The sequence below is a fragment of the Aspergillus nidulans genome, chromosome VIII, assembly GCF_000011425.1.
Source record: "Aspergillus nidulans FGSC A4 chromosome VIII".
Classification (NCBI taxonomy): domain Eukaryota; kingdom Fungi; phylum Ascomycota; class Eurotiomycetes; order Eurotiales; family Aspergillaceae; genus Aspergillus; species Aspergillus nidulans.
Window position 1 is genome coordinate 2,239,488 of NC_066264.1, and position 26,768 is coordinate 2,266,255.

Below are 26,768 nucleotides of genomic sequence, written 5' to 3' on the forward strand. Positions count from 1 at the left end.
ACGCGGATCGCGCCAGAATTAATTTTCAGTTCCGCCCGTTAACGAAGTCTGGAAGACTACTCCAGAGCTCACCTATCACCACATGAACTTACACTTAACAGCTCACCTCACCATGGACCTCCCCCAAATCTCATCCCGTCTTTCCTCCAGTCCCACTGCATTCCCCAACTGCTGTTTAGCTCTCTCCAGCCCCCTCGTCAACCGTTTGGCGTCGCTTCTCCCCACCACCCCACACTTTACCCTCTCCATTGGCAGCGGCGCCGGCCTTCTAGAAGCTCTGCTCGCATATCGGCATCCCAATGTCCTCATTAAAGGGGTGGAGGTCAACTCCTCCGTGAACCTCTACATCGCCGAGCAGGATATGTATGTGGTTAGCGGGACATGGGATCTTCTTCCACGTGCTTCTGACGCCATAGCGTGGATGTTTGTCTATCCCCGTGAACCGAAGCTCGTCACCAAATACATTGAGTTATACGGACTGGGGACTAAATTGATCCTGTGGCTTGGGCCAAGAGCCGACTGGGCTGATTACGAGGCTTGTTTTCGGGACTCGCCATTTTCGCAGCTGAGCTTTGAGGATGTGGGATTGGCCGAGTACGAGATGCTGGTTGTTGCCAGCAAGCGCTGTCCGTGATCGATCGATCTGGTGCAGCCCCAGTTAGAGCGGCTGAGGTCTTTCTGGCCGTGGTAGAAGATTTTATGTTCGCTTTGCTGACCATGCCCGAATCCCTTGGGTTTGCTATTGCGGCCTTGGCTAATGCCTGCGCTTTATCCCCACGTTCAAGTCGCGATGGATGTCGGCCTGAAATTGAGCAAGGCAACCACTATCCTTATTTCACCTATGTGGCTTGGATAGGCAGGTCCGGTGAAGCGGGTTTGAATTGCGCTAAGGATACGGCAAGCCAGTCTACTAAGCTCCAACGCTCCGGAAGGAGGTCTGAGACAGGCCTACCTATATCCCCAGAGAGGGGTTTCTCAACAGATTTGCTCACAGCCAATTTTGAAGACGGGATTCTCACCCTCTCTGACGGCCCGTTCCAGGGCACTTAGACAGGGGCCGCACCCGAAGCATCCTCTGCAAATTACAACGCGGACCCCAAAGGGGCCAGCTTTCAAATTTGAGCTCTTGCCGCAAGTACGGCTGCACTGGCGTATTGAGCTGGTCGGTTACCGTACTCAAATATCACACATCTTCACTAAGACAATGCATAACCATATGCACGGGTAGGTGTACTCTTACCCAGCCTAATGATCTCCAATGCCGTTTTCAACAAATCCTACGGCCCATGGCCATGCTCAATAGGACAGCTTCGAAAGCTAGGGCCGCTCTCACTTTTACCCTATTCGAGCTTGTAGGAACTAGATTTAAAGTGCTTGCGTCAGGATCTATGAACTTTTCCAACTATAGGCTTTTCAGGCAAGGGAACAACTGCCGATCTCTTTCTGGCTATTAAAGATGTAGACGGCTGAAGTATTCGAGGAAATGCTAGCCTGGCGGCCAACGAGATGGCTGGAGGCATTGCCGGCAGCAGCGAGTTGCCTCATAGTTGCGGCCTACTGTTGGTTGGCCCGGTAGAAGAAAACATACGATTAAAATCGAGATATGATGTCTGCGTGGTGTGGTACGGATTATAGAAATTGAGCATAGACGGATTGGATCTAGGTATATATTTTGCACCATATCTAACACGAATGACGCCGCGCAGCCAGCAAAGAAGCAAAAAATAACTGATATCACCACGGATAATTCAGTTACCTGTTACCCCTTCTGCCACCCCTCTTCGCCCGCTCATGATGAGCCCTCAAAACAGCTCTAGTCTCGACCAAACTACGCTTTCCCTTAGACTTTGCTTTGCCCAGGGTCATAAGGAAGTTTTTCTTGCGGGCCTTTTCCTTGTTGGTCGTACTCTTGCCTTGCTCTTCTTTCCTTTCCTTGCGCTTCGCAGTCACACTCTTATGCTCGGACCGATCTGTTTTCCCCTCCTTAGCATGCGCAATCCGTTCCTCGCGTGTCTTCTTCCCAGCAGACAGGGCAGCAAGACCTTCGATTTCGGCTGCTGTGAGAGGGTCTTCCTTGTGTCGGCTCTCGGAGGTTGCACCGCGGCGCTTAGGGCCTGGGACGAGGGCATTGATGGCGGCTTGTTGCCGGAGTTCTTGGAGTTTGGCGAGGTCGGCGGGGGTGAGGATGCGGGATGTTGCAAGGCTGGGCTTCCTAGGGTCAGGCTTGGTTTCTGGAGCCTGAGGGTTGGAGTCAGCGCTGTTTTCCTTATCATCAGCTTGCTTTGCCTTCTTTGCGGGGCGCTCGTCGTCTTCGGAATCGCTGAGGTCGATTTCGACATCGCTCTGGACGTCGATCCAGCCACCAGAGTCGTCACTGTCCTCGTCATCTTCCACATTCCAGGCAGTCCAGTCATTTTCGTCTTCGTCTTCGTTCTCTTCGTCTTCGTCGTCGGTTGCTAGGCCTTTTTCAGCTCGCTTCCTCTTGCGCTCCTCCTCCTTCCATTGCTCTAAAAGCTCAATGCCTTCAATTCCACCGGCCTCTTGGGCGGCGAACCGTTTCTCCTTCTTTTCGCCGTGTTGGAGGCTGATGGAGGCGTCTTTACCGCGGTCTCGTCGCTTGAGCATCTCCGGATTGACATCTCGGTAGAGACTTAGAAGACCTCTGGCTCCCATTACAACACCCTTGTCTTTGCTCTTGCGGTACATGACAAGATCTTGGAGTAGGGTTTCGTTCATCGCGAGGGGCTGTCGCGCGCAAATCTCTCTGATGGCGTTCAGACCGGCAGTTGCTACCTCAGATGCTGAGGCTTCTGAGACGAACTCGTTCGCAATCTTTTGAACGAGTGGTTCCAGGTCGTCTGGTGGTATTAGGTCATGAGATGCTTGGGCGAGGGATGCTAGGAAGGATGTGACGGAGGGTTGTCGAGGAGTAAGGTACTTCTGGAAGTAGGAGTAGAGGTGCATGATATGAAGCTTGTGCAAACCGACAAGACGGGTCACGAGCTGTAAGACCATGAGCTTCTGTTCGAGGTTCAGCTTGGACTTGGAGCTCTGGAGGTGCTTTGCGAAGAGAGACTCGGCGAATCCTTGCGGGTCGTAGAGGAGATGCAGGGCGGAGAAATTTAGGGGATGAGGCTGGTTCTTCTTGCGCTCTCGTTTTTGGACAGTCGCTTTTGCCTTTTCAATAGCGCGCGCCTTCTTCTTCGTCTTCTTGTTGATTCCGACTTGGTGTTTGACCCGCCCGAGATCGATGGCTTCTTCGTCACTACTCTCCTCTTCCATCTCCTCGCGCTCCTTATCTCCACCTAGGAAGAAGCGCACTCCGCCAACAATCACTTTTTCGTTCTCCGCCAAAGACGCTTCCTTCATGATCTCAACGGCCTTAGCATCCGTCCAAATCTGCCTCTTCCAGAGCTCGCGCGTAAGCTTGATAGCCCATAATCCCTTCGACGAGGTACGATCTGAGGTCACAAGGTTGAAAAGAACAGTTTGCATAGTCCGGTTAAGCTTATGGTTCGTGGTTTTGGCATTTGAGGACCGAAGATCCATCAATATCTTCTGGAAAATCAAGGCGCGTAGCGTCTTGCTAGGCGTAGAAATAAGGATGGGGAATAGAGTCTGAAGCAACCTAATACATCCACACTACCGTATTAGCAATGTGCCTTGACTTTACTTTGAATGGTGGAGGAGCCTTACGTCGTGGAATCAAGCAAATCCTTCTTCCGTAGGAGCACAAGACTCCCCACGATTTTCTCGCGCAGCTCCGGCTCGAAAACCTGGTGATGCTGCGACAGCATATCGATGAGCTGCTGGCCAAAATCCTTCGTTATGTCGGGATAGCAGTCTGCAACATGGGCAATGAAGTCGATAAGTTCACGCAGCGAGATCAGACCTGTGTCTGTGGCGGACGAGGGCGCTGCCATGAAAATTTCCCGGTGACTTTCATATTGATAGTGCTGGGCGCGGAAATCTTCGATATAGGACCTGAGGAGAAAGAATGGTCAGGATACGTTCAAGTTTAGTCTTGCTGCTTTTCATGCGACAACTCACTTCGGATCTCTGCGGATTTTATGTTGTAAATTGGGCCTGTAACGGAGGAGATATATTCATTAGCGACAGATGAAATTTCTGGGGGACAGGCGGCCGTGATAAACGTAAAGAGGAGTAATACATACAAATCAGCCTCGACCTTTTCCAGGGCCCCCAGCTTCCTCTTGACCATTTTTTCGTGAAGAAAAGAATCCCAAGGTATTGTCCTTGATGAATTAGAGGGAGTGGCCGAAAAAAGAGATGTTGAGAGATCGAGGTTGTCGCGCCAAGAAGCAACTTTTTTTCAGACTGGGACCGTATCGATAACGTTGTCGGAGGGTCTGCGCCCTCGACATTTAACCATTGTTCATAATTTAAGGACTTCATTACAGCAATCTGACTCTTTAGGTGGAGTTGAACAGAAGACTTCTTGAGTTTATTATTCTACTGTATCATTTTCATTGGGATTTCAGAAATGATAACTTGGTTAGACAGAAAAGGGAATAAATTTTCGTTTAATAGGGATGTTCGTGGTCGCATCCAAACTACTGGAGGAAAGCCGTCCGATTCTCTCATATTTTTTGGATCTCACTCCCTTTCGTGACTGTGCAGGTATATACAGCCGTGCAGACGTTTGCAAAACGACTGAATCCCAGAAACTCCCCGTCCACTCCAGTAAGCATGAAATAGGACCATAAACGGAGAATACACCCAACAAAACCGTTTTACCGGTTGCTCTTAGCCACACGCTCAAGCTCGTCCTTCTTCTTGATAGCGTAGGAGTTGGAGCTGCCCTTGGCGGCGTTGATAAGCTCCTCAGCAAGGCACTCAGCGATGCTCTTGATGTTGCGGAAAGAGGCCTCACGGGCACCGATGGTCAGGAGAGCGATGGACTGGTTGACACGGCGGAGAGGAGAGACATCGACGGCCTGGCGACGGACGGTACCAGCGGAACCGATACGAGTGCTGTCTTCACGGGGACCGCAGTTGACAATAGCATCGACGGCGACCTGGAGGGGGTTCTGGTCGGTCATGATGTGGATCTGATATCAAGTCAGTTTTCTGATCCATTATTCAAATACTCAACCAGTTTGCCGTATGTGGGTACACATACGATCTCGAAAGCGTGGGCAACAATGCGAACAGCCATGAGCTTCTTTCCGTTGTTGCGGCCGTTCATCATGATAGAGTTGGTGAGGCGCTCGATGATGGGGCACTGAGCCTTGCGGAAGCGCTTGGCGGCGTAGCGGCCAGCGGTGTGAGGCAGGTAGACGGGAGAGCGGATCTGGATGTAGTCGCTGTAGGCAATTGCAGGTCAGCGCGCGTTTACCCTCGATGGTACTGTGTAATCCTCTATCCCATGCTATTCCCTTGCGATTCAGTTGCCCGTCTGCATCCCTTCAATTTCTCTCCCAACTGAACGCAATCCGACCGTACTTCGCCAACGAAAAAATGTGCATCGCAGTAAACACAAGGGGACACCTACGTCAAGGAGATGTCCCTGATCTCAACATCCTCGTAACTCCACTTGTTGAAAAGCTTCACGGTTCCCATCTCCGCGAGAGCATCCTTGGGCAGGGAGTCGTAAACCCCGGCGGGGATATCGACCTCGACTTCACCGTGTTCAGACATTTTGGCTCCGTATGCACCTGTTGTCGAGGGACGGATTCGTGAGGTGTGTCGGACGGTTTCGTTGGTTGGCGATCGGTCGGCTGAAATGTTTCTTCGACAAGGGAAAATGGAGGTGCGCTTCGCTTAGCACTGTGGGTGGGTTAGGGCAGGCCGTGTAGCGAATCAAACGCCGTCTGTCATGTGAGCATCTTGCCAATAGTCTGGGCGGTGATAGTCCTAATATGGTTAGACTCATCTTCCAAGTTCCAGCCTTCATACCTACTTCTCTATACATAACCATAATCCCATATTCCTGCCCTACTCGGTGGTATTTCAGTTTTCTGGCTCTGTCCCCTAGGATGAGACGAGGCACATCCGGTATACCATTGATACGGCGGAAGGAATTCAACAGCGGCTATATACTCGTCTGAATTTGCGTCGATCTCACCCTGTAGTCAACTAGCTGCTTGTTGTTACTTAGCATGCTCCTCTGCTCTTTTGAGTGAATTGGCTTTGGCACTATATTGATCCTGGGATATCTCAGTGACTACTCCGTATTCGAAGTTATATGGTAGCCGCCTTACGGAATATGGGTGGGGCGCAATAAACCATTTAGGAGAACTTATATATATACTTCGAGTCCTCGACTATACTATTAGTTTCGTGCTCAGATTATGCAATCCCTACCTCACTTGCATATTTATCCTTCATTAAGCAGTATGGTAGACAACCATGTTATACAAAGTAGCACTGATAGAAGCGTGTCACCATGTCTCAAATATGTCTCGGAGTTTGTGGCGGTGTTTATTCCGAGGTTCCCTGTTATTGGTCCGTGCTCCGCTAGGTAAGCCACCGGCCAGGTGATGCTGTGGCTTTAGGCGCGGAGAGACAAGTCGTGCGACTTATCCGACTGACTTGTTTCTCAGGTTCGCAAGCCTACGCAGATTGGAGAAGTGTGCTTCTTCATCTTTGGCATCTGCGAAAACTCGCTCAACAGACCTGCAATGAGGGTACCGCATCCTCGCGTTTACTCCTGCTAGAACCGACAGCCCCTCGTCACTCCGCAACATCAAGATGGCGGAGGAACATCCCGAACTCCAGTCCGCTCTGCGGGAACTGGATAGGGAATTTGAGGTATGCTTAATCTCTGGATGTATTTTTGCCTTTTCATATTCGTACTGTCAGAATTAACACCCGTTATTAGGAGGGCGACATTACAGAGAAGGGGTAAGCTACCTTGCGCTGAGTTGTGAGAGAATGCCTGGGAGGAATGGATAACACCAAAATCCTCTTCGCTCTACGAGGAAGCATCATCTTATCTCGATCCAAATTGTGCATGGGAACAGTCGATATTGTAGGCTAACCCACCATAGATATCAGAAACGCCGAACACTCCTTCTCTCGCAGTACCTTGGCTCGAAAGCTTTGGACTTCAATGCGGCGAGCGCCGCCGAACCTGCCCAGTCGATGACCAGTTCGGTCAGATCACCACCAGCACTTCTCAGTATACGGCCGCCTACTGCTGATTCGGGCGGACCAGCTCATTCTTTCACCGGCGGACATGGATCGCCTAGTAACGGAAGCTTCGGTTACGAGCAGCATACTAGCAATGATGGATTATCGCCTTATAACGGAGACGGCGCGATGATGTCTCACCATGGTCGAATGCCTTCTGCGTCGTCTTATGATTCTCTTTTCCTTCCAAAACCTGCGCCTCCCGTACAGCAAGACTCGAGGGCAGCTACCCTCCTAAGCCAGAATTATGCTTTCAATCCTCCTGACCCCAACGACCATTTTGATGAATCGGCCGGAGCCTACGATATACCTCCTCCTGAAGTGTCACGACAGTCAACAATGTTGGAATCACAACAAGGGTACTTCGAGGACTTTGCCGGGCAGCAGCAGGAGGAACTTAGAGATAGTTACGGTGGTGGTTTTCATCGATACTCTCAGTCCGATGCATTTTCTCCAACCGCAAATATGGCACCGCCATTAATACCTGCCTCAGAACTTCCGCAAGGAGCTATTGTCGATCATCTATTACCCCTCGAGCCTCGCGATATTCCGTTTGCTGTGCATGACCCGCATGATAAAAGTACGCCAATGTCGAACTTTGACAATATTCCCACAGTTCTCAGGCACCGTGCCCGGACTTGCGGTAAACAGCCAGCATACTGGGTCCTAGATCAGAAAGGCAAGGAGATTGCATCTATAACGTGGGAGAAGCTCGCAAGCCGTGCGGAAAAGGTCGCGCAGGTCATCCGTGATAAGAGCAATCTTTACCGTGGAGACCGCGTTGCCCTGATCTACCGAGATTCCGAGATCATAGAGTTCGCTGTCGCGCTATTAGGTTGTTTTATCGCCGGAGTTGTTGCTGTGCCTATAAACAGCCTAAATGATTATCAGAGTCTAAACCTTGTCCTTACATCGACTCAAGCACATCTTGCATTGACAACAGAAAACAACCTCAAAAGCTTCCAGAGGGACATCACTACACAAAAGCTCAACTGGCCCAGAGGCGTTGAATGGTGGAAAACGAACGAATTCGGCAGTTGGCATCCAAAGAAGAAAGACGACACGCCACCGCTTATTGTCCCAGACCTGGCCTATATTGAGTTCTCGCGCGCCCCAACAGGAGACCTGCGCGGTGTAGTCATGAGCCACCGAACAATCATGCATCAGATGGCTTGTCTGAGCGCGATATTCGCAACTGTACCGTCGTCTTCCAAACAACCATCGCGCGGAGAAACCATTATTAGCTATCTAGACCCTAGACAGGGAATTGGTATGATTTTGGGTGTGCTCCTTACAGCATACGGTGGCCATACAACTGTTTGGCTGGAAGATCGAGCGGTTGAAACGCCAGGTCTTTACGCCCACCTTGTCACCAAATACAGAGCCACAATCATGGCTGCAGATTACCCTGGGTTGAAGATTACCGCCTACAACTATCAGCAAGATCCCATGGCTACACGGCACTTCAAGAAGAATTCGGAACCCAACTTTGCTAGCGTCAAACTCTGTCTGATTGATACACTCACCGTGGACGCCGAATTTCATGAGGTACTTGCAGACAGGTGGCTTCGACCTATGAGAAATCCAAGGGCCCGTGAGATTGTCGCGCCAATGCTATGCTTGCCAGAACATGGTGGGATGGTGATCAGCGTAAGGGATTGGTTAGGAGGCGAAGAGCGGATGGGCTGTCCTTTGACACACGAGATGGACCCGATTGAGGACCAGGAGGTTAAGAAGGAAGCAACAAACTCTGACAAGGCCGAAAATAGTGGATTTGGAAGCAGTCTGTTAGGCGGCGGTTCATCGGCTCCAGCTCCTTCTGAACAGACAGGAAAGGTCGAGCTTGGAGAAGCGTTACTCGACAAAGAAGCTTTGAAGAACAATGAGGTAGTGGTGCTAGCCATGGGCGAGGATGCCAGAAAATATGCAGGCACTATGCCGAATGCTGTCCGAGTTGGGGCATTTGGATATCCTATACCAGATGCAACATTAGCAATTGTCGACCCGGAAACTAATTTGTTGTGTACACCCAATGTTATCGGCGAAATCTGGATCGATTCTCCCTCTCTTTCCGGTGGATTCTGGGCGCTACCCAAACATACCGAAGCTATTTTCCACGCGCGGCCCTATAAGTTTGAGGAGGCCAATCCCACCCCTATTCTGGTTGAGCCGGAATTCCTCAGAACTGGCCTTCTCGGTTGCGTAATTGAGGGCAAGATTTTCGTGCTAGGTCTCTATGAGGATCGAATCCGCCAAAAGGTCGAATGGGTTGAACATGGACAGCCGGCCGCAGAACATCGCTACTTCTTCGTTCAACATCTAGTGGTCAGCACTTTAAAAAACATCCCCAAGATACATGACTGTACGGCTTTTGACGTGTTTGTCAACGAAGAACATCTTCCGATTGTCGTACTAGAGTCGTACGCAGCGTCGACGGCGCCGACGACCTCAGGGGGTCCTCCACGGCAGCTGGACTCAGCACTTCTTGAATCTCTCGCGGAAAGATGTATGGAGGTTTTGTACCAGGAGCACCATCTGAGGATCTACTGCGTGATGCTTACAGCGCCGAACACACTCCCGCGTGTTACTAAAAATGGAAGACAGGAAATCGGCAACATGCTATGCCGTAAGGAATTTGACGCCGGGACCCTACCCTGTGTTCATGTCAAATTCGGCGTTGAACGCTCCGTAATGAACCTTCCCATTGGTGTTGATCCGGTTGGGGGTATCTGGTCACCTCTAGCCTTAGAAACTAGGCAAGCAATGTTGGAGGTGCCAGAAAAACAATACTCCGGAGTGGACTACCGTGATGTCGTTATGGACGATCGCACCTCCACGCCTCTCAATAACTTCACCTCTATTGTCGATCTACTGCAATGGCGGGTATCCCGACAAGCAGAGGAGCTATCATACTGTTCCATTGACGGCCGTGGGAAGGAAGGAAAGGGCATAACGTGGAAGAAGTTTGACCTCAAGGTTGCTGCCGTCGCAATCTATCTGCGGAACAAAGTCAAACTCCGTCCAGGCGACCATGTGATTCTGATGTACACGCATTCGGAAGACTATGTCTATGCCGTCCATGCCTGCTTCTGTTTGGGCGTGGTGGTAATTCCTCTTGCGCCTATTGATCAGAACCGGCTTTCGGAGGATGCCCCTGCATTCCTCCACGTCATTAGTGATTTCAACGTAAAGGCGATCATCGTTAATAACGATGTTGACCATGTGATGCGACAGAAACTTGTCTCGCAGCATATCAAGCAGTCTGCGCAGGTGCTCAGAATCGGAGTGCCGGCCATCTACAATACCACCAAACCGTCAAAGCAGTCACACGGGTGTAAGGAACTTGGACTTACAATGAAAGAGACGTGGCTGCAGGGAAACCAACCAGCTATGGTCTGGACATACTGGACCCCAGACCAACGTAGGATCTCTGTCTCAATTGGACATGATACAATATTGGGCATGTGCAAGGTGCAGAAAGAGACGTGCCAGATGACCAGTTCTCGACCTGTTCTAGGCAGTGTGCGAAGCACTCTGGGTCTTGGCTTTCTTCATACCTGCTTGATGGGCATCTATGTTGGTAAGTGCTCTATTCCAGAATATCAGGCCCAAGGAGGCTAACTTGACCTTAGGAGCTCCGACGTATCTGGTTTCGCCTGTTGATTTTGCCCAAAATCCAATGACGTTATTCCTTGCTCTCTCCAGGTACAAGATTAAAGATACATACGCCACCAGCCAAATGTTGGACTATGCTATCAGTGCGATGCCCGGGAAAGGTTTCCAGCTTCAAGAGCTGAAGAACTTAATGATATCTGCTGAAGGACGACCCCGCGTGGACATCTGTAGGGCAACCGAACCATGATCCTTCGCAGAGTGCTAATATTCTCGCAGACCAAAAAGTACGCCTGCACTTTGCCGGTGCTAACTTGGACCGGACGGCAATCAACATAGTTTATTCGCATGTCCTCAACCCCATGATTGTCACTAGGTCATACATGTGTATTGAGCCTGTGGAGCTGTGGTTGGATCTCCGTGCTTTGCGCCGTGGGCTCGTGGTGCCAGTGGACCCTGATACAGACCCAACGGCACTCGCGTTGCAGGACTCAGGCATGGTGCCAGTAAACACACAGATTGCAATAGTCAACCCGGAAACTTGCACCCTCTCTCAAGTCGGAGAATACGGAGAGATCTGGATTCAGTCAGATGCGTGTGCCAAATCATTCTATGGTTCGAAGCAAGATTTCGATCTAGAGCGTTTTGATGGCCGAATCGAGGATGGAGATCCTAATGTGTCTTTCGTGCGCACTGGCGATCTGGGCTTCCTTCACACTGTTACAAGGCCTATTGGACCTGGAGGCCAGCCGGTCGAGATGCAAGTGCTGTTCGTACTTGGAGGCATTGGAGAGACTTTCGAGGTCAACGGGTTGAACCACTTCCCTATGGACATTGAAAACTCTGTAGAAAAATGCCACCGTAATATCGTGAATGGTGGATGGTGAGTAACACTGCCCTCCTATAAGACTTTCGTCTGACATTTACAGTGCTGTTTTCCAAGCTGGCGGAATGATAGTGGTTGTTGTCGAAGTGACGAGAAAGGCTTATCTAGCATCTCTGGTTCCGGTCATTGTGAACGCTATCCTCAACGAACATCAGGTTGTCGCTGACATTGTAGCGTTCGTCTCGTACGGAGACTTTCCCCGCTCTCGACTAGGCGAGAAGCAGCGTGGGAAGGTGCTGGCATCGTGGGTGACGAGGAAACTGCGGACGATTGCACAATTTAGCATCCGCGAGACAGAAGACAGCAACTTCGGAATTCCCCAGCACCGTATGAGCAAGAGTTCCAAGGCCGGCAGCATCATGGGCCACAGCGCTCGGAGATCTACGATTGTGCCCGAGGAGCCTGTGCCTCGCTCTCCGGCTATGCCTGCCGCTCCGCCTTTGTTGGAAAACCCAGCAGAGCCGTCACCAACGCTGGTGAACAGCTCCGCGGCGACCATCCCCGAAGTGCCGCAGATTGCAGAACCCCTAGCTCCGGTTCCGCCTCAGCCTCAGCCATCAGCTGAACCAGGAACCCCTCCTACCAGTGATGGCAACCAATTCTCGGCGCATGCACCGAGCAATGAGGCAACGGGGGGGCACAGGCGTGATTTCAGTTTCGACTTTGGAGACTTTGGTCAATCAACCACAGCTCCATCGCAGTCGGCTCTCCCCGCAGAGACTCTCCCCTACCGCCCCAGCCCAGGATACTCCCTGAACCCAAACACCGGCGCCCCGGTCATTGACTTCCCCCGGCGAAGTGATTCATACCAGCCCAGTGGCACGTCTGACGAACACGGAGACTGGCCACAGGAAGCACTAATATATCAGTCTGCGTACGACGCAGATGATAGCCGCGGCCAAGGGGCCCGCAGGGACTTCCTGTAACTGTTAGATAAGCGGTTTGGGAATGTTTGGCTTCTATTTTCCTTTATTTCCATTCTTTTCGTGTCATTCAATTGCATAGCCTGATGGACGAACCCCCTTACCTTACGCCCCCATGCATTAGCCCAATTGTCCGATTTAAAATGGATCTTCGTTGCTTTTCCCTGTTCTGTACATACATACCCCTCAAAATACATGTCTATATACCATTGCGCTTCATGCACTAGTAGCAAGGATTTATCGTCCATCATAATAATCATTATTCGACCAGTGTCCGTATAGCACCACAGCGCTAGTGTATTTTCGATATATATATATATGGCAATCCTTCAGCCCTATTCAGACGTGACAACTATGCGAGAAGACGAACATCCTGTAGAATTGTGCAATTAAGTATTTATCCTCCAAGAAAGCACCTAAGGTAACAAACATTACCCTATCCACATCCTGTGGTATAGTTCGAAGCTTCTTACTTGATTTCCCGGGCACTTCTCCGCTCAGCTGGCGACTTGATCTTAACCAAATGCACCCCCATATTTATCAAATCAAGCGAGCGTTAGGGAAAAGAAGCAACAACTGGGCAAGAGAAAAGGAACACTTGGATTGTGGTTGAAATGAAACCCAATACGTGGTAATGTGTAGGAACGGTGTCCATCGCTCCTTTCTATGTCATTAGGGGCCTATTCCACCTTACCAATCTGACCACGAAAAAAGGCAGCGCGATGGGGCCTAGACCCTTCTGTTTGCTCTACCGAGTATGGTTACTTATAGTGCTTATCTCAAGCCGTTTATTTGGCTTACTGTAGGGGTGTTCATTCATGGCGGAGCGAGCGGAGGGTGTTCCGTTCGTGAACCGGACTTGAAGGTGCTCGCCATGCTTGTCTGCCACAGCAGAGCGACCAGCTTCGGACGATCATCCTGTCTTGCTGTACTAGCCTCTATTTTGGGCGCAGTAAGACTAGAGTATGGCACATGTCGCGTAGATGGACCTCGTAAGCTCCCAGCTCTGAGGCACAACCTCGATTGGTATTGGGACACAATCCCCAATCATCCCCAATCATCCCCTGCTGGACCTGAATGATCTTTTCGACTTGAGTTGGCTCGAGTCGACTTGAGCCAACTCAGGGTAGTAAATTCATGATCCCATTTCGCAGTCCCATATTGCGTGTAAGTCTCCAAGTCTACTCCAATCCCCTATTCTGACTGCAAACGGGACTCGAGCCCTCGGTATTTCTTCTCCGCGGCAACTGTTCGAACAGACTTAAGTGGAAATTGGTGTATACTCCATCTGACCGACAGTAAAGCCGGTCTCGTGCAGAACGGTGGCGAGATTGGTATCTGGAGGGGCTCAGGACGACGATGAATCACTGATGATATATTGAAGACAGGACTATGTCCCCGAGGCTTGTAGACAAGCCGTGATGGTGGAGGATGGGCAGATGGAATGGAGAAAGGGACAGAAAGTCAACCACGACGCACCACGTGCATCAAGCATTGAAACCGAACAAACCAGCAGCAACGCTGGGGAACTCAAGGTTCTGCATTGTCTCACCCCAGTCAAATCACCTCCTAAGACTCTGGTGTCGATCCGTAAGGCGAGACCTCAAGGAATTATGTCCAACCGGCCGCCTGAAGAATACGAGGACTCGGCGCCTACAGATGACCTGTGCAACAAGGAATACGAGTTTGCCTCTTCAGTACGAGATTTTTCAGAGCTGCCCAAAATACGACTTGAAGACCTCAGGTGAAGAATCGGCCATATATATATAGACCCAGATACGGAGGAAGGTAGGTGGAATTCTCATGTTCATCCCCTTCATCATCCTCGGCTTCAAGGACATTTGCTAATAGTCACTTTTCCACTATTGAAATTCAAACTCAATACTGAACTAAAAATGCGACTTTCCATGTTCAAAGTAACAACAGCCGTCCTCCTCGCTGCATCGACCGCAGCCCAGAATATCTGCAACCCCGACTCCGTCGGCGTGGGCATTGCCCCGGGCACAGCAACGGAGACATTTTCTCTCATCGTTAATAGCACCTGCGGAATAATCGACTCCCGTGTCGGAAATGGCGAGGTCTGCGGGGCCTATAACCAAGGATCGGAAGTTACTTGCGTGGACGAGAATGAGAGTGCGGTTGTGAGTGTTGTTACGGCGGATGGAGAATTTGGCAACTGCGTGCCGGCTAGAGAGGTGTGCTATGTGCAACCTGGCTACGCGATTCAGTGGTGCTGTGGGGTCTAGGTAGATGGTTTATAGAGGGTGGTGAAATTATATTGGCGGGTGAGCAGTGAGTCTAGTCGGGGACAGGTCGATTGTTCCAGCAAGAAGAAGGATGCAATTCAGATCGTATGTATCGGTATAGTGTGAGCGATATACTTTTGTATTACTGCAACGCTACCCCAAGCAATTAAGACAGACATAAACAGATCAGTTAAATCATTACTGACTGGCCGCCTTTTTCGTTAAGGCTTCCAGGTCGACTGTGGGTTTGGAGTCGGACTGGCCCTCGGAGACGTTGGCCACGGTCACCCCGGCGCCATTAGAGCTGGCGAGCTGCTCCAGCGCTTGGAGATCTTCGTCGGTAAGTGTGTTGGATCGGATAGGGCGGAAGGGAGCAGGGGAACCAGCTCGGCTTGTGAGGAACTAAATGAAGACGCGGTGAGTCGGTTGTGAGTGGCATGAAAAATGCTAAACTTACAGAGCTTGCAGCGCTCAGAAGGGCAATCAAACTGGCTTGGACAACATCCTGGTGGATACCGACACCCCATACTTTCTGCTGGCTACCAGCAGCACTGCAGTGAATGTATGTCGCAGCCTTGACATCACGACCCTTACCGGCCCCCTGACCGATAGAGTGCTCCTTGTAGTCGATGACATCGAGATCGATACCCAGGGTTGCGAGGGCATTGGCGAGGGAGGAAAGGGCACCGTTTCCGACGCCGGTGATCGCGTGTTGAAGGCCATCAATCTCAATGATACCAGTGAAGCGACGCTTGAGGTTCTTTGTGTTGAGCGCCTTGCCGGGCTCTGGAGGAGCGGGAGACTGCGAGCGGTCTGTGGTGATGTTGTAGTCGACCAGATTGAAACGGGGGTTGGTCTTGAGGTGGTACGCGTCCTCGAAGAGGGCGACAATCTCGGCGGGCCGCAGCTCGCGGTTGGCTTCTTCCGTACGCTTTTGCACAATCTTGCTGAACTCGACCTGGAGTGCGCGCGGGAGATCCAGCTCCAGAGTGCGCAGAATGACCCAGGCAGCACCACCCTTGCCGCTCTGTGAGTTGACGCGGATAACCGCCTCGTAGGTTCGTCCGATATCCTGAGGATCCAGAGGAAGGTAGGGAATTTCCCACCTGATGTCGTCGGATGCGCCGGCGTCTTCGCGGAGCTTGAATCCCTTCTTGATGGCATCTTGGTGACTACCGCTAAACGCGCAGACGACCAGCTGACCACCATACGGCCATCGCTCGTTGACGGGGATCTTGTTGCTCTCTTCCACAACCTTTATAACGGCATTGATGTCTGAAAAGTCGACCTTGGGCGAGATACCTTGCGTGTAAAGGTTCAGGGCGAGAGTGACGAGATCGACGTTACCCGTCCGCTCACCGTTGCCAAACAGGGTACCTTCAACTCGCTGGGCACCAGCCATCTGGGCCAATTCGGCGGCGGCAATGGCGCAGCCTCGGTCATTGTGGGGATGGACAGATACGACGTACTTTTCCCGCTCCGAGACATTGCGGCAGAAGTATTCAATCTGATCGGCGAAAACATTAGGCGTGGTCATCTCGACTGTGGCGGGAAGGTTGAAAATGATAGGGCGCTCTGCAGTGGGCTCCCACGCGGCCTTGACGGCCTCGCAGACCTCCGCGGCGAATTCAGGCTCGGTATCTGAGAAGGTCTCGGGGGAGAACTCAAGCTGCCATTCGGTGCCTGCTGTGGAAGGATCGTCTTTCGTGATGGAGCGGGCGTACTTTGTGCAGCGGACAGCCATCTCCAGACTCTGCTGCTTGTCCATGTTGAACACGATCCGTCGGAAGCACGGACTCGTCGCCAGGTAGATGTGCAGAATCGCCTTCTTCGCCCCCTTGAGGGAGTCTACTGTGCGGCGGATCAGGTCCTCACGGCAAGGAGAGAGCACTTGGAGCCAAACGTCGTCGGGAGTCAGACCGGGTGTCTCAACGAGGCTGCGGGTGAAGTCAAAGTCGATCTGGGAGGCAGACGGGAACGACACTTCGATTTCCTTGTAGCCAATCTCGACAAGCATCTTGAAGAAGCGGAGTTTTTGTTCGCCATCCTGCCGGATGTCAATATGTCAGTATCGCAAAACGTGCAGATACCTGCGAAGAACATACCATAGGGTCAGGCAGACTTTGGTTACCATCTCGCAGATCAGTGGCCAGCCACCGCGGAGGTTTGTCGATAACCTTATTGGGCCATTGGCGGTCCGGCAGGCTCAGAGGCTTGAATGGCCTGTATTTCTTAGAGGGATCTTTGAGCCTTTTCTGGGTTAGCTGCTCCTGATGGCTCGATAGATGGACGACGCAGTCCAGCGATGGGATACATACATAGGCATGGCGTGGTTGTGAACCCGGTCGGTGGGGGATACCGCAGCGGGGAATGAACAGAGAAGAAAGGCTGTACAGAGGGATGGGAGAAGAAAGGCCTGGAGTGATGAGATGGGCTGAGAGGAGGACTAGTTGAACTAGTTAAGGCCAGCAATTGAGATATGATTTAAAAGAGTTGTGAGTCACTCGTCAATTGTAATAATTATCGAAACAATTTTGCAGAGGGACTGATCACCGATGGCGGGGGACTCTTTTGGCTCCATGAATCACCCAGTGGGGCAATAGACTGACCATACTCTGCGAGCCATAGTAGTAACTATGTACAAGTTTACATTGCCTCAGTGGTCAAAAAAGAGCCACGGGTGTCAATTTAGGCTCATTGATACCTCGCCCTCTATTAGTGATATATTCTGTATAGTCTCTCTGCAGGATTTGCCGTCGTCTTCCTCATCTAGGGCTCGCTGCGCTCTACTGTGAGTCGCTCACTGTTCAGCCATCTTGGTCGGGGCCGATAACGGAGCCAAAGCGACCGCAAAATGCCGCAGATAACCGACAAATCACGTGGATCACGTGAAGTGGCTATTGTCAGCCACAATAAAACGCCACCATTCAAAACTTTGAACGCAGTAGGGCAGGCTCAGCATGATGAATAACCCGACTAGGGATGTCCAAATGTAATACCAGAATCGCATGTTCTTAGAAAAATAAAATAAAATTAATAAAATAATATAAATAAATAGTTAAATAAAGATTCCATCTGTTATCCCTTCCAACCTGCAAGTCTGTTCATGCATGATTATTACCAACCCCGAAGAGACCTCAAGGACGATCTTTCAGTGCTCTTGGGCAAACGCGGTCTGATATCGGCTGATCATCGGGTCTACGCAGGTTTAAAAACAATACCCTACATCGAGTCGCATAGTCCAAGACTGTATCATCCAGTCCTGAAGAGAAGATCATGTATTCAACTTAGTGGAAGGTGGAAATGTCTTGGGCTGCGTTAAGGTATGGTACAGGGTTCAAGGTTAGGGCTAATCCAACGCCTGGATATTCGCAATTTATCCTGTAGCAAAATAGCATAAATAAGCCCGACGGTTATCTGCAGTCCCGAAACCCCTGCATTCAGTGGTACCCGAGCAGTTGTACCACCGACAAGTGTTATTCTCACTGGCAACCAGGAGGAATGGGGTTATCATTCGCCTGCTACCCTGCTGTGTATCCCCAAGGCCGACTCCTTCGACGACCGGTCTTTAACGCTGGTTGTTCCATCCCACATATGTGGAATCCTCAGCACCCAAGAGGGTGTTTCCTCCCCATTCTTCTTCTTTTGCTCTATTCCTGAATCTCTAGTCGTCTTGCTCGTGACCGATCCGGCCATGTATCTCCCGTGCTTGCTCTTGCTCTTCACTCGCTCTTTAGCCTACCTCTTCACGCCCGACAATACCGAAACGCTCATAGACGTACGTTTATACCATTTACCTAGACACAATATACTCACCTTGACCTATGCAGCATCGAATCCCTGTGGTTTTTGACGTCGCCACTTCTCAAACGCTGTCCTATGCAGAAGCCCCCATCTCTGGCTTCTGGATAACTTCTTTTCTCACAGCTACCGACGGTTCGCAGTATTTCCTTGCGTCGGGCCTTCTCGCCTCCGAATCTGTCTCAGCATACGGAGCCTCCCTGCTCGATCTGCAGACGTTTCAACGCCACGCATTTTTTGATCCGGCTACTTTCACCAACGCGAATCTGGAAAGCTTCAATTTCACCACTCAAGACTATGAACTCTCCGGGATACCCCCTGATAACCTAGCAATGAAGCTCTCTAGCGATGTGCCAGGGGCGTCATTTGACCTTATCCTCCATGCTACATCCCGGGCGGCCTATTATTACGGTACAGGGACGTATCGATACGTCAACGACACGATGTACAACTGGGTTTTCCCTGCCACCAAAACATCAGGGTCTATTACCGTACCAGGACAGTTTGGCGATGATGCTGAGCAGATCGAACTTGACCCTGCCGCCTCTCTAACCTGGTACGACCGCGTCTGGGGAAGCGCCGAGCTTCGTAAAGGCAACTCGACCTTTTTTGTCCTCTATGTTGACGACAGCGACTTGATCCTTTGGATGAACGTCGTTGAGAGCCTTGATCCTCCTTTCAAATCGCGGAGCGTTAATATTTGTGCGCGCGGGAAGAGTTGGCATCATATACATGCAATTGATGTCTTTGAGCCGGATACGGATGCGGTCTGGACATCGCCCCGGACTGGGAAGACGTACCCGCAGGAATGGAGACTTGGTATTGAAGGACGCGGAGAACTGCATATCAAAAGTGTTATTGGGGATCAGGAGCTCGCTGCCAAGGGCAATGACGGTGCGGGGATCTATATGGGGTTTTCAACGTTTGAGGGAGTGTTGGATGGGGAGGATGTTACCGGCTTTGGAGTCTCGGAGCTGCGGCTTGCCGGGATTGTCTAAGAGCCTGAGAGCTTCGGCAATCCATCCGCCAGATGTAAGATTAGTTTCACGGTGTGGATTGAATCATCAAGTTAGCAATTTGGGCCATATATCGCATGATCCAGGCAGTCAACTCAGGCTCATTTGTTTGTCAAAGGGCCTTGAAGACTTCATAATGAGAAGAACCTTGTCAAGTGCCAAGAGTTCGCTCTTACACTCCTTTACAAGACTTCAGTTTGTATGGCGTGAAAGGCGGGATTGCTGAGCGCAGGATTCTCAGAATGCTCAACGGTCTCTGGTATGATGTGGTAATCGTGGTGGTGATGAGGGCAGCTGTGTTACCCTGGCACCATATCTCTCCTTTGAAAGAGGCTCACCGAAGGTCCCTAGACTGACCAAGAGGATCCGGAATCTCGCTGCGTCAGTCAGGACGTTCTCTCCGGGCTGGTAGCCGTGCACCAGGGTAAGCCTAGCCTTCGTCACCATGTGCGTGCCTTTGGCGAGCTTTTTGCATGGAGTTTTCGAGCTTTCGAGCTTTCGGATAACAGTTGGAGATGATTGGGAAGGAGCTCTCTTTGTCGATAGTATGGAGAAAAAGCTGCTGAAGAAGTACATCAGTATCAGTAAGCTCGGTGGACTGCAAAAGGACTTTACCGTTGAGGATCCGTTTCCAGCGGCCTTGGAGTAGGAGGGAATGCTTGGGATCAATGATGGAAAGTCGAACGATATGTGAATAATTTGAGTGATCTCATTTGATGAGAAGGTTGATATGTGGGTGGAGGGCGGAGATACTTGTCTAGAATAGACGAGGGTTGAAGGCTTCTGGTGGTTGTGTACTACAATCTATGCTGATACTGCGAATATATGCCTTCATGGCTCCAGATGGAGTAGAGAGCATTTCCCACCTGAATACTGATCGCTTTTCGATTTTTCTTACCGTAATCGACTGTTGCGTACCTACGTTATAAGTTATCATCAACTGGGTCTTCGCATAGGAGCAGATTCAGTAGATAGATAGCATTTGCTTCTTACATAGTAGCCTTGGTATACAAGCAGTAACCCTCTTGTGACATATCAGCCTACGGCTTCGACACTTCCACGATATTCCCGGCCCCAAAATCCTTCATAGGGGGCAGCTCCACCATGCCCTTGTTCACCTTCGTCCGAAATTGCAACACCTTCAACAGCGAATAAACGGTCGACAACATCGGGACAGGCACTCCCAGTCTTTGCCCCTCCCTCACAGCCTCACCAACAATAACCTCCACTTCCATGAAGTTCCCCTTCTCGATATCTTGCTGCATACTAGGCCGGAAATACCCATACAGTGGGTCTCCATTCAAAGATATATCCTCCTGATCCGCCGCAAGCTGATACCCCGCCGCCCTGGCAACGCTCTTCACCTCCAGCATAACAGGAAGTAGAAGCTCCGTCACAGCTGTATGCGTGAGTCTGAGCTTGGATGTGTCCATCCCCGTTATGGCGCAGAGAGAGTTATATGAAGCATTGTAGACTAGTTTGCGCCACCGCATAAACTGGACCTCTGCACTGTACTCCCCTGTTGCTTTTTCGCTGGCGTTGTACAGATCTGTAAAGAGTTTCGCAGCTCGGCATTCCGTCTCAATATCCAGATTAGGGTTGCGAAATGCACCAATGATTAGGTTATCATGGTCCTGGTGGAAGATCTCGCCAGGTCGGAGCTCTGAGGAGTTCATGAGGGATATACCAGAGATCACGACATTCTCCGGAAAGGCAGCGATAATCGGCTTTTCGATATTGATACCGTTTTGAACGAGCACGACGGAGGTGTGGCGCGGGGTGATTGCAGGGGCTATGACTTCGGCGACCGTGGGTGGTATATCTGGGATGTTCTTTGTGCAGACGACGATGTAGTCGAAAGGTGAGGCCATTGTGCGAGCGTCAGGGACGGCCTTTGTGACTATCATCATGTCAGCTTTGTTTCTGACAGGTCTGGCAGCGTTCATACCCGATGTAGGTCTCCAGCTTTCAACTTGACCGTGGTCACAGGACCAGATTCTGAAACCACGCGAGGCTACGAGGTCATAGTTGGAGCGGAGGACGCCAGTCACTGTTGCGCGTCCACCTGCTTCGAGATTGTATGCGGTCATGGTGCCGATGCCGCCAAATCCTATCACCAGGATGTTGGACTTTGTTGAGTCCATTGGTAGTGACCCAAGTGATTTAGTCAGATAACAGTCTGAGCAGTGGAAGCCAATCAGCGGGATTAAGGAAAAGCGAAACAGTGTGGAGGTAGTTATGAAGTCGATGTTGGAGTAGCCCAGCTGCACGAGATAGGCGGACTGCGGCCGACACTTTAATGCACAGACAGAGCCCTAGCTTAATTACAAGAAACAAAACAAGGCGGTATAATCAAGCAGCCATGTCTATTTACGAAGTCTATACAATGGATTATTTCTTCCCCTTCCCTTTGCCTTTACCTTTGCCCTTCCCCAGCTTCGCCTTGCCAGCCCTGGGATCTTCACGCTCCGCCTTACTCTTCTTCCTCCCCAATCCCTCCTCCTGCCTCAACTTCGCAGCATCCAACCGCTTCTTATCTTTATTACTCAGCTTAACCTTCTCCTTTTTGCTGGGACCATTCAACTCCGCGGCCCCGATCTTCTTCGCAACACGCTTCTCTCTCTCTGTCTCAAACCACGTACGCTTTGGCCTCGACTTGATCTCCGCCTCGTGCTTAATCAGGTTCTCGCCCTTCGTCACCTGCATCTCCGCCTGCGCAAGCTGCTTCTCCAGCTTCTCCTCTTCCAGCACAGCGTCAATCTCCTCCTCCATGTCTTTCGCTTTGGAGGCCCAGTCGTCAGCGACAGACGGGTCAACTACGCGGCTGACAATCTTGGCGCCTTGTGCTTTACCAGCCTTAACAGCTGCCTTGACAACCTTGCGGTCTGGTTCAGCTGCGATGGTACAGGCGCGACCGGAACGACCGGCACGCGCTGTTCGACCGACACGGTGGACGTAAATTTCGTGGCTTTGCGGGGCTTCGTAGTTGATGACAGTTTCGACGCCTTTGATATCGAGACCACGAGAGGCGAGATCTGTGGCAAGAAGGAAGTTCACATTTCCGTCTCGGAAACTCTCGACGCTTTTGATTCGCTGTGGCATGTCAGCAGCTGTTATTGACATCTTTAGGGGCCTCAGGACTAACCTGTTCTTGGCTCATGCTACCGTGAAGCTCTGCGGCTTTAAGCCCAAGGAGTCCAAATACAATGCGCACCCGATGCGCTTCTTTCTTTTGGCGGAAGAAAACAATCACTCGTCCTGTGTAGACCTCCTTGCACAGATGGAGGAGATAGCCCAGTCGCTTATCCTCACGGCCGGGTCGTAGACGCACGAACTCCTGAACGAGAGTCACAGCGGTGTTCTTCTTCGTATCGACCATCAGCCGGACCGGACGGTTCAGTCCGACGCGGATAAGCTTGTCAACGGAATCAGTCATGGTCGCGGAGAAAAGCATTGTCTGACGCGATTTGGGAATAGTGGTGAGAATCTCATTTAACTCGTCTGCGAATCCATCTTCCAACATACGGTCAGCTTCATCAAGGACTAAAATCTCAAGCGTATCAACGGTGAAGCTTGCGGAGTTGCGCATGTGGTCGATGAAACGACCGGGAGTGGCAATGATCACGTCCGGCCGCTTCTTGAGAACGTTTTCTTGCTCGCGAAGACTGAAACCTCCGACAAGCTGACAGAATGTGATATCAGTGTAGGTAGCAAGTTTCGTAGCGACATTGTAGCACTGCACAGCCAATTCACGGGTGGGCATGAGAATAGCAACGCGGCTGGTAGGCACTTTTCGGGGTCGGAAGAGCAGACGTTCGAGGATGGGCACCACGAAGGCGGCCGTCTTTCCTGAACCGGTCACGGCACTACCGACGATATCCTTTCCGAGCAAGGCCACAGGAATCGTCTTTTGCTGGATAGGAGTGGGATTTGTAAAGTTGACGGCTGCCAAACCACGCAGAATAGGACGGGAGAGGTTAAATTCTTGAAACGAGCGCTTTGCGCTGTTCGTCGCGGCGTCTTCGTCTGTCTTTTCCTCCGGGGCAAAGAACGCTTTGCGCTTGGCTTCTTCCTCTGCGTCCACTTCACTCTCGGCGTCTGAGTCAGGCTCAGAGGCTTCATCGTCGGGATGGTGAACGGGTGTAGCGACAGAATCACTGTCTGATGCAGCATCGTCATCATCGTCCTCCCCTTCCTCTTCATCCTCGTCATCAGACTCATCATTCCCTTCAGTTTCTTCTTCTTCTTCTTCTTCTTCTTCTTCCTCCTCCTCTTCATCTACCCCATCAGCACCCATCCCAAACCCATCTTTAGCAAGCAGCTCATCATCCCCGAAGTCAACAGACATGGCATCATCCTCGTCCTCATCCTTCTCGTCTTCACACTCATCCAAGTGCTTCTTCTTCTTCTCCTTCTCGGCCTTTTTCTCCCTTTTTTCCCTTCTCCGCTCAATGATATCGTCAATATCAACCGCCTTCTTATTTCCGTTCTTCTTCTCTCCATCTTCCCCATTTCCACCCCAACCATCAAACTCCACAACCTGGTTCACCACAGCCCCAACATCAAACTCAAACTCTGAGTCTAGCGCGCCGTCGTCCTCGCCCGCGTCTTGTTCTTCTTCCTCTTCATCATCGGATCTAGCCTCCTTCTCCATTGACGCCTGCTTCCCCTTCTTCCCTTTTTGTTGCTTTCCATGTTGCTGCTGCTTCATCTTCTTGTTTGTCGGCGCAGCATTCTCACCAGCCTCCCTTTTGCGCTTTTTGCTTGAGGACATAGAAGTAGCGTCTTCATCCTGGGGCTCGTCAAATCGGTCATTCTCATCGTCGGATAATGTTAGGACGAAATCGTCGTCTTTCGCGGACGGGCGCTGTTTCGTGATAGGCGCCATTTCGATGAGGGAATTAGGGCAGCCAAGCTTCTTCTCTCTGGCTTTCCACGACCTTGAATACGGCAGAAATTTAACCGAATTCGCGATTCAAAGCCTCTTTGATCCTTCTATCCCCGGTTGTTTCTTGTTATTATCTAACCGCAGAATTGAAAAAAGTTTCAAATGTAAGGCGGTGGAAAGACTATAGCGGCAAAAAGATACCGCTTGGGGGCTTTTCCGAGTCTCCGAGCCGGACCAATATGATTCGTCGCTACGACTTCCCAACGCTTGAATGGGGTATAAAACAAAGAGGATAATCATTATTGATCCTGGTGTCAAATAACAGATCGCCAGACATTTCCTCAATTGTCATTGATGCAATCATTTCTCATGTAATGCAGTAACAACCCTTACCAAAAACTTCACCTCTCCGATACCTCCATTTTGAAGCTTCCATGCGGAGCACCTGCTGTCCTAGAAGTCCAGTTTGTTCAAATGGCTATGGCCAATTGTACGCACAAGGTACGCGACATTTATCCTAATCTAATTAGTAAGATACATCCTGGTATGGTAATGGAGACTCACAAATAGTTATTTTTCACTCTGATACTTTGAAGCAATCCCTGTTCCTCAAATTCCCCATGCTGCTTGAGCCATTTCTTCACCCTCTTATATTTGAAAATGTCTTCAGCCTTCATATCAATGTAACAAAGAGTGAAGATCAGCCGAGCAAGTCTGCGTGTTCCACTGGAATAATACCCCGAACGCTCCTCCTTCGACGTTCTGAAGGAACAACCGCATTTCGGGGTATACGTCGGATCGCAGATCTCAAGGAGCTTGTCTAGAAGACATCGGCCAATGCCTAGATTGGTGTGTTCATCCTTGGCATATAACTCCAGCTCTGCGATGAAATAACTCGCTGCATGACGATCGAATTCCCGCGCAAGGGCGTACCCTAGTATCTTTTCGGCGCGGCGGTCGATAGCAACAATGTATGGGAGATTGATGCTGCGAGACTCTTCGATCCGTTGGCGAACCTCATCCTCATCAATAACATGGACTCCCGGGCTAACAAAGGAGTTCTGCGTATACCAGTTGTAGATCTCCCTGAGTTCTGGAGTATCCTTGTTGACATCAACGGGTCGTAGATAGGTATCCGCGACTGGGCTGCGTGGACTACAGAGCGGTTCACGCCGTGCCTCGCGCCGAAGTTGAAGCTCCATCCTCTTTCGGTGTTCTACTGCTTCTTCTGACTCCCTCTCCTGAAGGTTGATGTTATAGCAATAAACAGCAACAGTTTCGTGCGCATGAGGCCATGATACTTTGTCATTTGGGTCTAAATGGGTCTCATACTTACGCATGTCAAGGATGAACATCGATTTTTCGCCATCAGCATGAGCAAAGCCATAAAAGAATGCTTGACGAAAGTTGTCCACAGCACATTCGCGTTTGATAGTACTCTCCAGCCAATTCTGAAATCTCGCGCGATATGCAACCTCGTCAGAATTGCTGTGTGCAAGGCCGCGGGGGCAATATTCCCAGTCCACAATGGCAGGGTCAGTCCAGCTATTTTTAAGGACCCGAGTTTTTTTGAGTTTTTTTTTATTTGCATCTGAATATTTGGCAGGATTAAAGTTAGTGACGGGCTCAGCTACTCTCTCGCGATCGGCTTGGATCCTCGCTAGGGCACCCTCGTGCTCCTCAGTCGGCATTGGCAAGAGCATGTATTCGCCGGTTTCGGCCAGAATTGGGAAGGCTTTGGGGCTTTTCTTATAGGAGTCTCTGTAAAGCCTCAAGCGGCCGAACAACTCGTGCCTGAGTTGTTCAGCTTCCGCGTTCTCTTGAATCTCTGTGGAAAAGATATGAGAGGAACCAGGTAGATAATTGGAATCTGGTATTTCCTGTGGAAACACACGGGCGTTTTCAGCCTCGCCATAAAATTGCGAAGTGCGATCGGTTCCAGGGCCATCTCTGCATCTGAAAAGCATTTCCGGGCTGCCAGTCGAATCTTTCCCTCGCGCGTCGATGAGGATTTATCATGATTTCTTTTCGCAGACACTCGAGCTCACCATCCACAACCAGGTCGCCACGACAGTTTTCATCGCAGCCGCCAAACTAGTGGGCTGCCTCGTCTGGTCGTCACTGGGAAGACCGACGCCTTTGTGCAAGCCCTCAGTCCATTGAGTGGAAGCCTGCGATATCCTTCTGTCGCTTGATGTGCGAGAGTCATCGTGTGTCGCCAACTTATTGCTTCCGGGTCGT

At 50.7% G+C, this 26,768-nt stretch overlaps 10 protein-coding genes across 10 annotated transcripts, besides 1 other annotated feature; 5 read left to right on the top strand and 5 right to left on the bottom strand.

Moving 5' to 3' along the window:
• Positions 1 to 26,768: part of a sequence feature (contig 1.13 2696..249512(-1)) that runs on past both edges of the window.
• On the top strand, positions 113 to 1,050 carry ANIA_00845 (uncharacterized protein; the record flags this gene model as incomplete). The annotated part of the gene is made up of 2 exons (XM_653357.1): positions 113 to 626; positions 659 to 1,050. The coding sequence occupies 2 exons, from the start codon at positions 113 to 115 to the stop codon at positions 1,048 to 1,050; spliced, it is 906 nt and encodes a 301-aa protein (XP_658449.1).
• On the bottom strand, positions 1,753 to 4,222 carry ANIA_00844 (SDA1 family protein; the record flags this gene model as incomplete). Its single annotated transcript, XM_653356.1, has 4 exons — positions 1,753 to 3,628; positions 3,697 to 3,984; positions 4,051 to 4,086; positions 4,176 to 4,222. 4 exons carry the CDS (start codon positions 4,220 to 4,222, stop codon positions 1,753 to 1,755), a joined length of 2,247 nt encoding a protein of 748 aa, XP_658448.1.
• On the bottom strand, positions 4,455 to 6,067 carry ANIA_00843 (40S ribosomal protein uS7). Its single transcript, XM_050613291.1, has 3 exons — positions 5,516 to 6,067; positions 5,144 to 5,327; positions 4,455 to 5,072 (listed from the first exon to the last, which is right to left on the bottom strand). The coding sequence occupies exons 1-3, from the start codon at positions 5,659 to 5,661 to the stop codon at positions 4,755 to 4,757; spliced, it is 648 nt and encodes a 215-aa protein (XP_050469119.1). The 5' UTR covers positions 5,662 to 6,067; the 3' UTR covers positions 4,455 to 4,754.
• On the top strand, positions 6,715 to 12,579 carry ANIA_00842 (putative AMP binding domain protein; the record flags this gene model as incomplete). The annotated part of the gene is made up of 6 exons (XM_653354.1): positions 6,715 to 6,774; positions 6,845 to 6,867; positions 7,014 to 10,735; positions 10,788 to 10,997; positions 11,047 to 11,650; positions 11,697 to 12,579. 6 exons carry the CDS (start codon positions 6,715 to 6,717, stop codon positions 12,577 to 12,579), a joined length of 5,502 nt encoding a protein of 1,833 aa, XP_658446.1.
• On the top strand, positions 13,998 to 14,822 carry ANIA_00841 (uncharacterized protein; the record flags this gene model as incomplete). Its single annotated transcript, XM_653353.1, has 3 exons — positions 13,998 to 14,166; positions 14,347 to 14,364; positions 14,494 to 14,822. 3 exons carry the CDS (start codon positions 13,998 to 14,000, stop codon positions 14,820 to 14,822), a joined length of 516 nt encoding a protein of 171 aa, XP_658445.1.
• On the bottom strand, positions 15,021 to 17,335 carry ANIA_00840 (2-isopropylmalate synthase; the record flags this gene model as incomplete). Its single annotated transcript, XM_050613292.1, has 4 exons — positions 17,141 to 17,335; positions 16,928 to 17,072; positions 15,280 to 16,869; positions 15,021 to 15,224 (listed from the first exon to the last, which is right to left on the bottom strand). Exons 1-4 carry the CDS (start codon positions 17,146 to 17,148, stop codon positions 15,021 to 15,023), a joined length of 1,947 nt encoding a protein of 648 aa, XP_050469120.1. The 5' UTR covers positions 17,149 to 17,335.
• Positions 18,126 to 19,621, top strand: ANIA_00839 (uncharacterized protein; the record flags this gene model as incomplete). Its single annotated transcript, XM_653351.1, has 3 exons — positions 18,126 to 18,145; positions 18,246 to 18,600; positions 18,653 to 19,621. 3 exons carry the CDS (start codon positions 18,126 to 18,128, stop codon positions 19,619 to 19,621), a joined length of 1,344 nt encoding a protein of 447 aa, XP_658443.1.
• ANIA_11283 (uncharacterized protein) lies at positions 20,085 to 20,288 on the top strand (the record flags this gene model as incomplete). The annotated part of the gene is made up of 1 exon (XM_050613293.1): positions 20,085 to 20,288. The coding sequence occupies one exon, from the start codon at positions 20,085 to 20,087 to the stop codon at positions 20,286 to 20,288; it is 204 nt and encodes a 67-aa protein (XP_050469121.1).
• On the bottom strand, positions 20,680 to 21,783 carry ANIA_10126 (ketopantoate reductase family protein; the record flags this gene model as incomplete). Its single annotated transcript, XM_050613294.1, has 1 exon — positions 20,680 to 21,783. One exon carries the CDS (start codon positions 21,781 to 21,783, stop codon positions 20,680 to 20,682), a length of 1,104 nt encoding a protein of 367 aa, XP_050469122.1.
• Positions 21,871 to 24,643, bottom strand: drs1 (putative ATP-dependent RNA helicase DRS1). Its single transcript, XM_653350.2, has 2 exons — positions 22,785 to 24,643; positions 21,871 to 22,732 (listed from the first exon to the last, which is right to left on the bottom strand). The coding sequence occupies exons 1-2, from the start codon at positions 24,525 to 24,527 to the stop codon at positions 22,031 to 22,033; spliced, it is 2,445 nt and encodes an 814-aa protein (XP_658442.2). The 5' UTR covers positions 24,528 to 24,643; the 3' UTR covers positions 21,871 to 22,030.